Raw genomic sequence first — 17,212 nt, 5'->3', positions numbered from 1 at the left:
AGAACGCAACTGATGGTTGAGTGGTTAATTTCTCTTATTCTGTTTAATAACTAGTAAGAAAGCGTAATTTTCTTCGCAAATTTTGAGGATTTAGTCGGTGACATGTGTTTGATTGGAGGATAATGCATTTAATTAGAGATATAGTGTGCTTGCCTGTGTAGAGACATTTTATTTTTTGCAAGATCGATCGTTTCTTGTTTGCACATTACATATAATTTTAGTCAGTAATTTTACAAACTCTTGCACATGATATATATGCATATATACACACCTGCATCCTTTCAAACAACTAAACATTTGTACATACGTATGTAAATTTCAAAAATATTGTCAGTTATTGAAAACTAAGTTAAAATGTGGTATTTCAAATTGTCTATAAAACTATTCAAAATGAAAAAATATTTTAGGAGGAAGAAAACAAAATGGATGTTCAAGAATAGATAGACAGACAGACAGACAAACAGACAGACAGACAGACAAACAGACAGACAGACAGACAAACAGACAGACAGACAAACAGACAGACAGACAGACAAACAGACAGACAGGGAGACAGATAGACAGACAAACAGACAGACAGAGATGTGTGTCCTTAAGCAATGGCACTAAGTTATGTATATGTACGCATGTGTGCCTACATTTATTTACACATTTCTCTGCGAATGTGGACTACAGTAGAGTAATTTCTAGATGATTTAGTTTGTAGTGAATGTATTTATTTGTTATTCTAGCTTATTATTCCTGATTTGTTGGAGTGAAAGTAATGGAAATGTACGCATAACTTTGTAATTAACTCATATAGGTCGCTCAAATTGCACATGTTAGTAGCTCAATTTTTCTTCTGTTCATAGTCGCAGACGTGGCTGTAAAGTAAGAAGCATGCTTCCCAACTACATGGTTCCGGGTTCAGACCTTGGGCAATTGTTTTCTTCAATAGCCTCGTGCCGACCAAAGCCTCCTGAGTGGATTTGGTACGCGGAAACTGAAAGGAGCTCGTCATATACATAATAATAATAATAATATTCTTTTATCCAGTCATAAGCACAGGAGTGAAGTATGTACAGGGTTAAATTTATATTAAATTTTATAAACCCGAGCAATGCTTCAGAGTGCCCAAGTAAAACCCAGACTTAACCACCCTCGTGTAGCTAATTTTTGGGAAACATTTCAATACTCACTATTATTTTGTTTTGAAAGTGGAATAGTGTTCATATAAGATTATAAAAATGAATACATTACTAGGTCTTATTTGTAGCTCTTCAATATAATAAAGTCATCTAAGACGGCGAGCAGGCAGAATCGTTAGCCCGCCGGGCGAAATGTTTAGCGGCATTTCCTTCGTCTTTACGTTCTTAGTTCAAATTCCACGCGGTCGACTTCGCCGTTTATCCCTTTCGGGATTGAGAAAATAAGTACCAGTTGAGCACTGGGGTCGATGTATTCGACAAGCCTCTTCCCTCAAACTTGCTGGCCTTGTGCCAAAATTTGAAACCAATATAATAATGTCATTAGATCAGGTAGGGAGTATATGTAGCACCGACAGAAATGTTCTAGATATAACAATCTACAAAAACAGAAGATTACATACATCTCTCAGTACAGTGCATAGTATATGTGGATATTTCAAATGTATTTCTCATCAGTAAAGTAAAATGAATGAAAGGCAGCAAAAGAGAAACAGCCAAAGATAATGGGAAGCTGAGAAAATCTGTGTACACAAACTTCGTTAGATCATTGAATTATATAGAAAGACCTCATTAAACACAGACATACAGTTATTTAGCCTAAAACTAATACAAGATCAGAGGAGCAATCCATATTTATTTATCACCAGAAATGAAAAGAGTAAGGGGTGTTTAGAAGTAAATATTTTCCCCCTGTTCCATTTACGAGACTATGATTAGGGTAAATGACACTTTAGGCTGGAAAAGGTCTAGTAATCTCAGGAAATATTTTACTTGCTGCAGAATTTTTCTGTTCTCTTTATTTTTGAGTTTTTTTATTTATTTTTTGTTTTTTCTTGCTATAAAGGCCGTGCGTTAGGAATATAAATCCATAAGTGCTGCTATAAGAATTAACTACTGAAAAGCAATTGAAGTGTTACAAAAGCAATGCCCTGAAATTTAATACCATAAAAATATTCTTGTTAATGAAACAAAGAATATCATGAAAACCTAAATTGCTGCAACTTGTTTGTACAATTCACGTCATTATAAGCCAAAAACATGACACTCGTGGGAGGATTGTAAACTTTATCTAGATCCAGTAATTTGCAATACGAAGAGAATTTCAGGAAATAGTGTGTCGTGGGTTTATAGAATAGAATGCAAGAAATTATTATATGTGACAGAATAATAATGTCAACATTCGCTTGAAAATTGCTAATAGATTTTAAAACACTAGATGCTTAGATATACTAAACATATTTGCAGGGGAAAATATCTTCATCATAAAATAGTTAGTTGTGTTTAGACATGCAATTATTATCTGTCACCCGTTCACTCGCTGCCATGCGCATTTAAACACTAACACACATATAAATTAAGTCAAGTACATATGGGTAATTGAAAGCTATTCTGTAAACGCACTAGACCAGTAAATGTACACCAGGACCCACCACTAATTGCCACAGAAACGAAACCAGTGTTATTTGTCTTGGATAAAGGTTTCTCGTAATATACTAAAAGTCCCGAAGAATCGTCGGAGTGGAACATGGTGAAATAACAGAATGAAAAAGTATCACTATTTTGCCATTTTTTAACTTGGTGCAACTTCAGACGGTCATAACGTCTTAACTAATCAAGATAATCCAAAACAAAGAATAAGTAAAAGTGCTTTAAATGAGTAAGCCAACCTTCTACCCCCATTTCCGTACGTCCACAATAAAATTGTTTACCACAGGATAAAAATAAAACTTTCTAATCCCAAGTGCTTTCGTTGATATTGACATCATCAGAAGATAAGGAAGAAAAAAAAAAGAAAATACATAGTTAGACACAAGTATATGCTGTACAGTAAAAGCTTACAATCCGCAATGTCCGTCAGTTCAGTTACCTTTTCAGTCAGATTTAGCTGTTATCTACATCCTCAGCACTGTCGTAGCCATTGTTCTGACAAACACCTCTGCACCCAGAACAAGCAGATGAACATAGAAGCCCAAGCCATTGGCAGCGTCCCACAACCTGACTTGCAAGCACACCACACAACGACTGTGGTGCAGGAGCACGGTCAGAGATAACTGTGAGTTTCCACCTCCAATCTTCACCATTCAGTTTGTTCTCCTGTCACTCCTCGACTTGGTGGTAGACACGCAGGTTATGTTACTTCGTAACTGCTAATGTCGGTGGCAACATGTTAGGAAGAACTGCCTTATTTCACGCGGTGACAAGGTATCGGAATCAGCGACATCTAACATTATCGATCGAGTCGCCTTCTCACCTGTCGTGATGATGTTGTCCTTTGTTGTCCTTTTACTCCTGAACACCTATGCCTGTTCCTGAAGTTCCTCATTTTCTTGAATAAGTTTGAAACCTGCCGCCTTCCCGATCCCCAAAACCCTGGATGTGGTGTCACACCCCAAGAAAGCATGTACAAAGAGAATATGCGTGTAAACCTGGACCCCAAGCTTCTGATTGATCGAATTAACACCCATGCTCCTAACTTCTGCTCCTTTCATTGGTTCAGATCGGAAGTTGATGTCATGTTTGTTTTCTCCTGCAAAGTGGATGAGGAGAACAAGTAGGTCCGTATCGTCTCCGACTAACACAGTTTCTATGTCCCCAGAGATTTTCACTGCAGTTAGGACAATAAGAGTATCTGCATCTCCTCTAGCTTCACAGCTTTCTTTGGCAAGGGCATCTCCTAAAAGTTCAAGAAAATGTTGCTTGTTCTCTTGGTTTGAGATGAATTCGATCTTTTTTTAACTGCAGCTTCGTGGACAGTTGAAATGTCACCTTCCTACCATCACACTGCACTCGGCGCTGATGTGTGTTGTCTTTTGTTGAAAGTCCCACCTCATAATCAAACACAACCACTGCCTGACCATAGTGTTTTGTAACATATCTGGTACAGTCCTGCAATATCTTGTATGTTTTACCAAGTTGCCATGGAATGCGATGGAGAAGAGCACCTCCATCAAGGACGTATGTGATATTTTTACATGGTGCTGGGCTCTGTAGTACCTAGCGTCAGCTAGTTGTGGTTTTACAGCTTTCAGGAACTTTTCTTTCCCTTCGAACAAGGCAGATAGGTGGTTGCAGAGTTCATAGGTGAGGACATTTGGAAGTGTTCACTTAGGTGAGGACATTCGGAAATGATCATTCCAAAAGTGATCACTGGTGTTGCTCCATAGCGCTCTGCAACGAAGTGTAAGGTTGAGTTGACACATGTCATGTTATCCGGGTTCATATCAACCATTGGTAGGAACATGGTGGATGATTGTCCTCGGTGGTCTCCATCGTTTACCATTTGCACGTATCCCGACCTTGTTGGTCTTGGTAACCGGTCTGACAGGAACGTTTTCCACAGGTAGATCTTCATACTTGATATTAGCAAGTTTATCACCAAGTTATATGAATTCCTTAATGTTGATGCGTCCTACTGCAGCGATCTCCTCTGCTGTCACAGAAACATGTTTTACCGGTGAGGTGCCATCAAATTTGGATGTTACAACTGCTATAATACCCATTCCATGGAATGCCCTAGAGCTGTCAAGAGTTCTAGTGTCATGATCCACGTTGTTGGCCACATATTGAACAAACTGTCCAGGGAGGAACTCTGGAATGTCCAATCCCTGGTAGACTGCTGCACTCCATTCATAATTTTGAACCTCTGAATATGAACTACAGAATCTATGGAAATTCAGTGTGACAATCAGAATTCTTGTGGTAAAATGCGAATGTATTTGCACACCTAGACCTAATTGCAATGGTGCAGTCAGAACTTTGGGGCGGGGAGCCTGCATTATCGCTTGCTCCAATAAGCACACCTTCAACCGCTTTATTTTCCAACAAATACGGGGTTCAGTAGTAAGCGTAGTGACTCTGGACAATAGTTAGTAGCTTCTGAGATACCACTCATATAAAGACTTGTTGTACAACTGACTTGACATCACTTCTAATGAGGTTAACCGCAGTTTCTATCAGTATCGACTTCTCCATTTACCCCTTACCTCTGATAAAGGTATAGGGCAGCCTCAAATCTCTTGACAGACATTTCTATGTGGAAGATATACCAGAAAAAACATAGGTTAGAACACCAAAAATGTCTTGATAGCTTCATAAAAAGTGTTGCTGTGCCTGTCTGTACCTTGATCGTCTAATCTTGAAATCTAAAAGTTCACCCCTGAAAAAATATTGTTCCACTCAAAATATTTTATGGGACTTTTAGTATATCATGAAGGGTACCCTACTGAGTAAATCCCAACAGGTTTCGTTTCTGTTGCAATTAGTGGTGGATTCTGGGGAATATCAGCTAATTTGACTGGGCTATACAGTATCTATCAATATTATATTATATATCATTTCAATTCATCTTACTGAGACTCAGTGTCATAAGATAGAAATCAACATTTCACAACTAATGGTAACATATTATGGCTGCAAGTATATTTCCAATGTATTACTATCTGTACTTCAGCATTGGAGTATCTTTGACTTGAAGTTCCATAAGACATTTACTGAAATAAAGCAGAGTTATACTGAGCGTAAATATACATATGTGTGTGTGCTGTGTATGTTTCTATAACTCTCCTCCTATTGAGAAAAACTTTTGCCTGGAGAGCAATGAATATGCTATCAAGCATTTGAAGCACAACAGGCACTGCATCGAGATATTGTGATTTTGAAGTAAAAGTCAACCAAATTTTACGTTTAAGAAAGTGCCATATTTTCAGTCCTAAAATGCTTTAAGAATAATCATTAAGTTGACCTGGAATGAATACCAAGAAGAACTAATAAAATAACTCGTGTCTTGAAAGCATTGAGTATTACTGTTTTATGCTGTTGTTTCTATATTCTTGTTTATATATGTTGTTTCTATATTCTAAATGCAGCATAAATACAGTATCCATCTTGTTTTATAATTTGTCAGTTGCTGACATCATTCATGCGCGCGAGATAAATGTTACGCCATGAGGAAGGAAAGAGAGCTAATACTTTTGGTTGAACCTTTTGTTATAAAGAAACAAAATGTATAGTGATATTACTAGATAATATGAGTGTCTTGAAGATAAAATATAAATAACAGTGAATAATGAAGGGGTGAATGAGGAAGCTAAAGGGAGAAGTAACATGGTGAAACACATTCTATACGTTAAACACGAAGCTAGACATTAGTTCTCACTGTATGTTTAGGTTACACCAATGATGATATTTATTCATGTGTTCTTTTATGTATCACACACGGATTTGGGGATATGCGATTAAGAAAAGAAACCGAACAGAAAACATGTCATCTTTCTTTTCCAATCTTCTCAAATAGCGCTAGCATGTGGCTACTTATTTTGTCATAAGTCCTTGAATAGAAAACCCTTGCCTAAGGACAAGTGTATTTTTTCACTTTCAAAATTAGAAAAAAAACCCTAATATTATCCAATGACACATATATTGAAGATATAGCAGGTTACTCAACATTTATATTTGTCATCCTAATCCTTAATTCTAGGTCTAAGAACGTTGAAATATTGAAGCTATCTATCTGTCAGCTTTTTCTTAAGCTTGCTATATATATCATGAGCGTTTACCCTTTAGAAAATTTATATTACCATTTATGGTTTTCTGAATGAATGCTTGATAATATAGCTAGGAAATTTATGATCCAACCGACCTAACATTTATCACTCCGTTCTTTTCTCATCCATCCATGCATCCATCCGTATATTCCCCTATTCATTCGTCGTGTATCTCTAGATGCTATACGTGTGCTGTTGCCGTGCGTGGGTGTATGTGTTTTCACCCGTGAATGTGTACGTGCTTACCTGACAGTCCATATTTCGCTTTATATATTGATATATTTTCTGTATTAATGCATATTCTGTGCTTTGCTTTCGGTTTTTTCTTCTTTTTTTTTTATGCAATTGCTTCTAAGTTCATGCGTGAGCTATGTCATAGAAGAACTCAGGATATTTTACTGTAAAAGAGGGTGGGAAGAGTCATTAAGCTTATCTAGTTATCAGTAATTGGCAATTCCTGTCAAATACTGAAGTTATTCCATATCTGAATTTCTTGTCTTAGTATTAGGTATTTGTTATGTCGTTTCTTAAATCCCTATTAACTATCCTTAATCTGTTAGAATCCACCTTTTAAGGACGTCGTAAATGTACGCATTTGTTTTGTATTTAGTATTTATTCAGAGAAGAGCCTTTCTTTCTTTTCAGCATATACCCTCCCCCTTTAGAATATTGACCTGTTATATGGGCATACTGAAATCGATATTTTTGTCACCTCTATATCTTAGGGAAAGTGTCTATTCTCATTTTCGTTACGCTTATATGCTAATATCCCTATTACAATTAGATAACTGTTCTACAGCTAATGTATCACACACACATACACTATATATATATATATATATATATATATATATATATATATATATATATATATGAGAGAGAGATATATATACATGCATACATACGTATATACAAATCTATATGTACAACACCAATGAAACACACAGCACAACACTCATTTTGCTCAAAAAGATCAAACCATTAAGATTGTTACACATCATAACAATGTTTAGCGGGTTTGATATGTTCATTTGCTGTGAGTAGAGTAGAGAGTTTCAGCTGAGAGCATTATCATTTGGACTGGAAACAATCAAAATTATGTTGGACCTTATCATTCCCCTCGGTCGCACAACAAAACTGCATCGCATATGCTACGGCCTCATTCAGAGCCAAAATGCACTGCAGATGAGATCTTGTGCTGAGCCTCGACAACGCTTAACTGCGACCCACAATAACTGCTTGTATATTCGGTTGATTCACCGCACATCTACGCCTAAGCCCTTCCGATGCCACTGTCTTTCCACAATGTTTATTGATGATGCTAAATGAGGTCCGTACTAGCAATTCTTCCAACTCTTCCTTCACAGAATACAGATCCCCTGAAACTCCCTCTCTTATCATATCTTATCTACGTGCATTTCTAAAGAAATTTTAATGAAACAGCAACTACACCTTCCTTTTCTACTCTAGGCACAAGGCCCGAAATTTTAGGGGAAAGGACCAGTCGATCAATATGGTACTTTATCAACCCCGAAAGAATGAAAGGCAAAGTGACCTCGGTGGAATTTGAACTCAGAACGTAAAAAAAGACGAAATACTGTTAAGCATTTCACCTGGCGTGCTATAAAGTATGGCCACTCGTTACATAACCTTAAATGAAAAAATATGCCCCGTATTTTTTCACTGCTATATGTCGCAGTCAAACTTACTTACATTGGAAGATTGTGAATATGAACTGAAAGGAAGGCGATTTAGATGGCTAAATATTTGCATTTAAATGGTAATATATATTTCAAAGCACCCAGAATTACCTTTTACTCACCATGTTTATATTTAAAAGCGTGAATTTCTTCACAGGTGAAATAGATAAATTGTTTGTTTATTTTTTTATGTTGTTTGAATATGTTCCTACTAGATATACACATATACGCGTAACTGTTATATAAATATGAGTATATCTATTTACTTATTTGCATGAATGTGTGTGTGTGTGTGTGTGTGTGTGTGTGTATGTGTGTGTGTGTGTGTGTGTGTGTGTGCAAATGCATATCTAAATAGATACACCTTAAAATGTCAACTGAAGTTTATTTTCAAAATATTTACAACAAATTCTTGTCTTTATTTCCAGACCACATCTACGCCAACAACAACTCGATCAACAACACATGTGCGAATCATCGTTCCCGCCGATCGCCGTGAGGAGACACACATTACCAACGGTTACGGTGTCACAATATTGCCGCCTCGCCTGTTTTATCTGACATTCTTCGCTGTTTCTTTCTATTATTTAATGACATTCTTGTCTTCAGGCACACTAAAATGGACTTGAATGCCACTATAAATCAGACATGGAAAAATTAGCTGTGAATAATGGGAAATAATTATAAGGCTTATTTTGAGAGAATCAGCAATTTTTGTTTCATTCTTAAACAAATAACCTCTATCTTATTCGATGGATTACTGTTCCTTAAACTGCTATCTGCCATATTAATTCGTACAACTTCTAAAATATAAATAATATTATATACAGAAACCTTATTTTTTGTTCTATGTCAATCATATTTTATATCTGCAAAAATGTAGTTTCTTACTCAATTTTATAACATTATTTAATCACTTCTTCAGTATGATGATGATGATGATGATGATGATGATGATGATGATGATGATGGTGGTGATGATGGTGATATACATATAATATATATGTATATATATATATATATATATATATATATATATATATATATATATGATGGATCACTATGACTATATTTCTTATTTATGCTTACATGCGATTTAACAGATCCCTGTGTGTCCATCAAATTTCCATGCTCAGTGACCTTTATACAATGGCACGCAAACATAATAGAAATAGAATCATGTGAAACATGTTTCATATTTAAGATATTAGATAATTCAATGACTTGTATTATATCAATGTTGAATGCATAGTAATAAAGTAACAATGACCAAAAATATAAACATATGATATTTGTAATATATATTCTTTTCTAAGTATTCGAATTCTACAATCAGATGGAAATCAATGCGATATGCATTGGAGATATAGTTTTAATTGTGGTAACATTTGCATACATTATCAGTGAGATTGCTATGAAAGGTTTAAGGCTCATCAATGCTGTCAATGACTCTTATTCTCTACCTATTTCCTGCTGGATAACATTATTCATATTTCCTTTCCTACCAATAAGTACATTGGAAATAAACCCAATGTTATATGTCGAGTATAAACTTTTCTCTTTCTGGAAATTATTTAATACCTTTAAAATATGTGCTTAGCTTAGCTATTAAAAAATGGTTATCAAATAATTTTGATTATCTTTGCCCATGGCTAACACTATTAGCCGACTGGTGAACATACCAATTGCCATAAAAATTAGGATATTTAGACTTACATATTTGCTTGCATAGTCTTACACCTTTCATGAACCATATACTACTTTTGCAAAATATCAATTTTGAAACATAAGAACCAAACACGTTTTACTTTCTCAACTAAAATCAACAAAAAAAAACAGACAATTTAAAATTTACATCATATGTTCTCAACTAAAATCAACAAAAAAAAACAGACAATTTAAAAATTACATCATATGTTTTATAAAACATTTTTAAGATAAGTATTTTAAAAATTCAAGCATGTATTTCACAAAATAACTTTCTAATATATTCTAAACATTCTTCATGAAGGAAACAATATTCTAATTGATGCCACTCAAAATACTAGGGGTTAAGAGTCTACTATAATGAATCAAAGATAGAACAGAATCTTATTGTAAACCCACAGGTATCTCATATATTCTGATCAAAACACCCACACACACATACACACAAACACACACATACACACAGACGCACAGACACACATGCACACACGTGCACGCACACACACACACACATATATCGAATATATCAAAAGATTTTCAAAAGCAATACGATTATCATGCTCTGTATCACAAAAGTAACTACGTATACGCAGAATATTTTCAGTCGAACCAAAATAGTATATCTCAGAATGTGAGATATCATGTACTCTTTTTGTCAAAGTAATTATATGATAAACCTAAAGTATTATACATGGGATTTAATCATTATAGATATCATGATTTGTTCTTATACAAATATTAATTTACCTTATCCATGAAAGATCGGCTCTTCTTAGTAATTCATTTATACTGAATTTTAAATGCTTGCACATTTTTCTGCGAGTCTCCAGTAATTAAAATGTATTCACATTTTATTTTTAAAACTATTAACTGTAACTCATGTCAATGGAATTCTCTTTCTAGGTAAAAATATCTGAAAACTAGGAATATTACATTAAATCGTTACCTTATATACTTTGTCTTTATAGTACTGTCTTCTGCATTGCTATCTCTTTTTTGTACATATTTTAGGGCATCGCAAATTAGCAATTTACTAGAAATCTGGAAACAGATAAATGCTCGTTATCGTTTTTGATCATAATTACACAATATGGTAAGCTATCAGTAGATTAAACTTGCAATGTTGAGAGTAAATAATATTTAATGAAAGCAACAATCACTGTAAATCAATGTCTTTCCTGATAAAGAAACTTCCATATATATGATCGTACTTAATTCTTGAAGGAAATCTTGACTTGGAGCGGATCGGGGTCAATGTGAAGAGTTAATGCTTGGCTTTGAGTTATTCTGGACACCAACTATTTGGACAACTCAACTGAATATAAAGACAAGATGAACTCAGAAATACCGCAGATTCTTTAAATTGATCGTCCTCCTATTTTATCTAGGCCTGATTGAACCAAGCAGTTCACGATAGTCCAATAATCAACCCAGAGGATAATGAATCCGACATATTCTTTCCTAAAAATTTGCTTTTAAGATTCAAATATCGGCAGGAGTAGAAGAATGCCTAAGACCCAAACATCATCTATTTATATGCCAGAGAAGTTGTTTAATGATGAAAATAGTTAAATAATTATGCGTTGCTTTAATCACTAAACAGTTGGAATTTAATATTTTAATATAGTATATCTTTATTTTCTCTTGTGCATACTCCGGCTTGGAATAACGGAATGCGCGCATATCTGAATGCATAAAAATGTGTATCATATACTGGATTGCAAGATGAGTGTTTTCGTAATTCAAGGATGAAAAATGAAATGGAAAGCGTGAACTGTGACATTTTTTGAAAGATTTGGTAGTTATATTTTCTAGAAATAAAGGTCACATTTGAAAGTTATACAGAAATGAAAGGATTCGTACTATCAATACACTTTTTTTTTTAGCCAACATCAAAGATGATGCATTTCATAATCTTTGTCAAACATTTGTCACTATAAATTTAACTATATTATAATATGTTTTGTATTTACAAATCGTGTAAGAGCTGTATTAAATTGATGTGTTATATAGAATGGAATATCAAATCTATTGTATCTATATTCTTAATTTATGTTATAGGAATTGAAGATGGAAAATATATGAACGTAACACCATAGGTGGTTCTGGGAATGAAAAGTATTTTTGCATTTTCATATCTAAGTCTCTATAAGATTTATGAAGAGTTAAATTTATGGAAATAGAAATAGGAAAAACTGTGTATAAGAAAGTAAATATACATTCATACAGTTTTGACTTCAACACAAACTGAGATGCGCTTTGGATTTTTTTGGGGGGAGGGGGTGTATTTTAAAAGATTTATACAATTTTTCATATTTTCTCCTACAAAGAAATCTTGAAAAATTTGGCGACCAAAATACTAAAAAATGTTGTTTACACACACACGACAAGCACATACACTCATATACAGAGAAAGAGAGTCAGATAGATAGATAGATAGATAGATAGATAGATAGATAGATAGATAGATAGATAGATAGATAGATAGATAAATTGCTAGATTGATAGCTAGATAGACAGACAGACAGACAGACAGACAGACGGGTGGATGGATGGACATATAAAGTGGAAGAGGGAGAGGAGAGACGATTTAAGAAGAAAAAGAAAAGAGGGAATAATCGAATATAAAAGAAATTGGTCAATGCCAAGTATTTTTTGTTACATTTAAGACATTCAATTGTAAAATTTTAATACAAATGTCAAGAAAATGTGTTAATAATACATGGAATGATGAATCTTGCTTAAATTGAATGTTTTTAACTCCATGTTTATCTGTATGTATTTCAATAACATTTCATTCATTTTCTTGTCAAAATGAAAGACTTATTGTCTGTGAATTAAAGTCTTCAATATAAAGTGCTGAGATTTAAACATTCACGATTCATGAGGAAATTACTCCTGCCTCGTTGAAGAAAATGTATTGATTAAAATTCGTTCGAACAGCAATGATTATTTTTACAATCAACTGTATTTTTTGCTGCAATTCTATCATAATTGATTTGTAAAGGTATTTGACTTCTTCGGATCATCAAGTTAGAAAAGGAACTGATGTCCTAACTTTCTTAATTTAAAATGTTATACATACATGCAAATATATTTTCAAAGATGTAATGAAGATTCAATGTTTTCCTTAAGCTGTTGCGTTCTCAATAGTGATAAATGATGATATTACAAAAAATATTCCTTTCTAATATCGAACTGAAAATCGATGCAAAAATGGAATATGACACAATTATATTTCACAGAGCTGATGAGCGATAATCAGTCGAATCCATTTGCGTAGATTCCACGGAAAGAAACTTTCAAAAAAACAGCAAATCACATTTTGAAACATTCACTCAATTATTTATTCATTCTTCATTTTGCAAAATGCAGTAAACGTTATATTTTCTTATCGTTTAAGTGGTTCTATAGAAACAGTAGAGAAAATATGATTTTGAACATCATTGTACATACAGAATGTAAGTATCACAATAGGAGTTTAATCGTTACGCATTTATAATGGGTCCTTTGTAAGGCAATGACTAGAAAATGTAGAAACTATCTTTGGTAATTTGTTCAGGCAGAGTAGAAATCACTTTTTGAAATTCAAAGCATGTTAGAAATAAATGTATGTTCCAGAAATATAGATTCCTGTTTTTACTGAATTGTTTTTGTCATGGCTTTATTAGAATCTCTCATAACCATTTTATATGGCTTATTTAGTGCAAACTATTTAATACTGGGAATTAACTATGAACTTGATAAGGAATTTAGCTCATTACAGGATTTGTTCAGAAGTGAGTTTTGTACTAAAAACGTATTCTTCAATATTACTATCCACCCATTGATGACTGAGATAATCTCTCCTTCCATTTGCTGTCTGTTTGCAGATTGTCGAGAAATCATTGAAGCGTGTATTGTTGTCAATGGGCTAACTTTAGAGTAAAAAAGCAACCTTCATGAAGTGACTGTATGCAAATGGCAGTTTCTAAAACTTAGCAACTTAAATTGAATGATATTGTTAAGTTTCTATAATTGTCATATTATATTACCTTTAAAAAATTAATATACAGATTTAATAAGGCTCAGTTAATCAGCAAAATATTTCTGCTGCACAAATTTTCTTTATATGTGCATATATATATATGTGCGTGTGCGTGTGCACGCGTAAAGTTTTACATATTTACGAATATGTATGTGGGGGAGGGTATGTGTGTGTGTGTCTGTAAACCGACATATCTATATATATATGCACATATATACATATATATAACACATACATAATATAGGTATATATGTATATATATATAAAACACATACATGATATATACATATATATATATATATATATATATATATATATATATATATATATATATATATATATATATATATATATATCTTCAAAGCAACGCAGCTTGTAAATTTATTAGCAATTTACCAAATTAATAGTATAAATTTATGTAAAAAGCATTCAAAGAAATATGTATAACTAAAAATTTTAAATATCAAAACTGTTTATTTCCTGCAATTAAAAGATTACATTATTAAATTGATTTAGTATTTCCTCTTTATTTAGATGTAGTAAACTTCTTTATAAGCATATATGCAGTATACATCCGTTAATCAACTGTTTTATTTGACAGGTAAAATTTTGAATAACATCTGTTTTCATAAAATATTCTCTTGTCATAATTTAAACAAGTGAACATTTTATATGAGATTTTTCAAAAAGCAAACATTTTTTCTATTCCTGTTTAATGGTATACAATTAAACCTAACAAATAATATTTCCCGGTTGTAAGTTTTAAATATGCTAGAATTATACAACAAAATGATAGTAAAATTGGTCCTAGCTGCAATCTCTTTACAAAATGTTTATTATCTCTTTATATAAAATATGTTTTCACGAACAGACGCTTTTCATTTTTTTAACGCAGTTTTCGCATCATATATTTATTTTATATTAATAACGTGTAAGACATGATCATTTTTGTTTAAGATAAACTTTGCATTTTGTATATAGTAATTGCCATTTGTTACCCTTTGTCTTACGTTAGTAGTTTTTGATGTGAGAACCAATATATATATACGTATGAAAACTTATAAAATGCAAAAGAGATTACTCTCAAAGAAATATTAATTCCGAACATAGCACTCCAAGCCCACGTCTATACAATATATATGTGTGTGCGTATGTTTGTAAGTATTTATACACACACACACAAACACAAACACTATATATAATACATATATAGATAGATAGATATACACACGCACATACACACACGTACGCACATGGATGCTTTTTCATTGAGAAAGGGTTAGAAAGAAAGATTTTGTATGTGTATATATGTGTACTATTTGCATATATTAGAGTATATATGTATATATGTATATAAATATGTATGTATATGTATATATATATATATGTGTGTGTATAATTGTATTATCCACACACACATATATATAACTATAACTATATATATATATATATATATATATATATATATATATATATATATATATATATATATATATATATTTTCTCTTAGTTAACTCCGACAAAATAAATTGGTTAATAGATACCAGGGTAGCAAAGATCACAAAATGACTGTGGTGTAACTCCTGTTTATGAGGTATATACTCCCTGTTGTTTTGGGTATTTGAGTAAATATAAAAATTTAATAAATGGAATAATACGCATATGTTAAATGAATTCATTTAACATATGCGTATTACTCCATCTATTAAATTTATATATATATATATATATATATATATATATATATATATATATATATACACATATATTCGTCGTAACATACTTAGTTTCCCCCCGAAAAACACTACGGATATGTTCTATAACACATTATAGCAACAAAACCAACTGCTAGCATGCCAATACATGTATACATGAGAAAGGCACCACGAGAAAACAAATACAGAAGGAACAACTGGCGAATTTTTTTTTCATCAGTTTTTTTTTAGGTCCCTTTTCAGTTCGGAACTTGCAGTTTCGGAATTTAAGATGTAACTACTTATCCAACCATAGTCTATGCTACCAGCCCTAATTGCTATTAATAAGGATAGATCCGGGTAAGTCGAGAGAAAGGAAAATAGGCTTCACTATTTCGTGGCGGTTAAGAGACACTAGACAAGAGAAAATTTTAATATAGATATACTCAAGTGAAAGCAACGGAGACAGAGATAGAGACAAATCAAATAAGAAAAATAAATCTATAGAGCTAATCATTAGAGGCTAGTCCAAAGCAGTAGTGAAGACAAAGGGAAAATACACGCTTTTTACGACCAGTGTAATACAAAAGAAGCCAAAGCGGGTTTATCCGACGCAGGTGGAGATACTGGAAATGTTATTATTATTATATCCAAAATTTACATCTGATACATACATATATACATATATATATATATATACATACATGCATATATATATATATATATATATATATATATATATATATATATACATACATACATACACACATACACACATACATGCATATATACATATCTATATGTATATGTGTGCGTGTATGTGTGTGTGTATGTGTGTGTGTGTGTTTGTCATACGTGAGTATGTGTCAGTACCTGCTATTTGTCATCATATAGAACAGCATCATTTAAGACAAATAACAAAATAAAACGCATTGTGTTCTCTACGATTGTCTTTGTTCCAGATGACTATTGTACATTGAAGAATTGTAAATTTATATGTCTATACAGCTGACGTTAATAAAAGTATATTTTGATTATCTATATGATTTCAAGAATTTTCATTTTGAATAATCATTCAAATACTATATGTGTGTGGTTCACAATTTGTCTTATTCTCTCATCGTGTATTTTGCCTGCAGTCGAGTGTCGTTATAATTGTCAACTAAAGAAATTCTGAGACTGTGTTACTTGTCTTACATATATTAACATATTTGCAATTCTGACAAGGCTTTCTTATGAACTAACTGAAATGATTAGATATAAACTGACAATTTTGCATTTTCTGGATTGGTTATTTCATATCATTATTCAGCAGTTAAAGGTTACGATATATGGTAGAATCGTTAGCCACTGA

The 17,212-nt window shown here is 32.8% G+C and overlaps 1 protein-coding gene across 1 annotated transcript in view; it reads left to right on the top strand.

Annotated features, from left to right (window-relative positions):
• LOC106868175 (uncharacterized) overlaps nucleotides 1-16,897 on the top strand; it is a 339,683-nt gene extending 322,786 nt beyond the window's left edge. The window contains exon 6 of the mRNA XM_014913319.3: nucleotides 8,859-16,897. Coding sequence (XP_014768805.1) covers nucleotides 8,859-9,059 — 201 coding nt within the window. The 3' untranslated portion in view covers nucleotides 9,060-16,897. The remainder of the gene's footprint in view (nucleotides 1-8,858) is intronic.
• Nucleotides 16,898-17,212: the final 315 nt, after the last annotated feature.

Source organism: Octopus bimaculoides, chromosome 6 (assembly GCF_046866305.1).
Source record: "Octopus bimaculoides isolate indiv1 chromosome 6, ASM4686630v1, whole genome shotgun sequence".
Taxonomy (NCBI): Eukaryota; Metazoa; Mollusca; class Cephalopoda; order Octopoda; family Octopodidae; genus Octopus; species Octopus bimaculoides.
The sequence above is the reverse complement of the archived record's forward strand: the minus strand, read 5'-3'. Positions and strand labels throughout refer to the sequence as shown.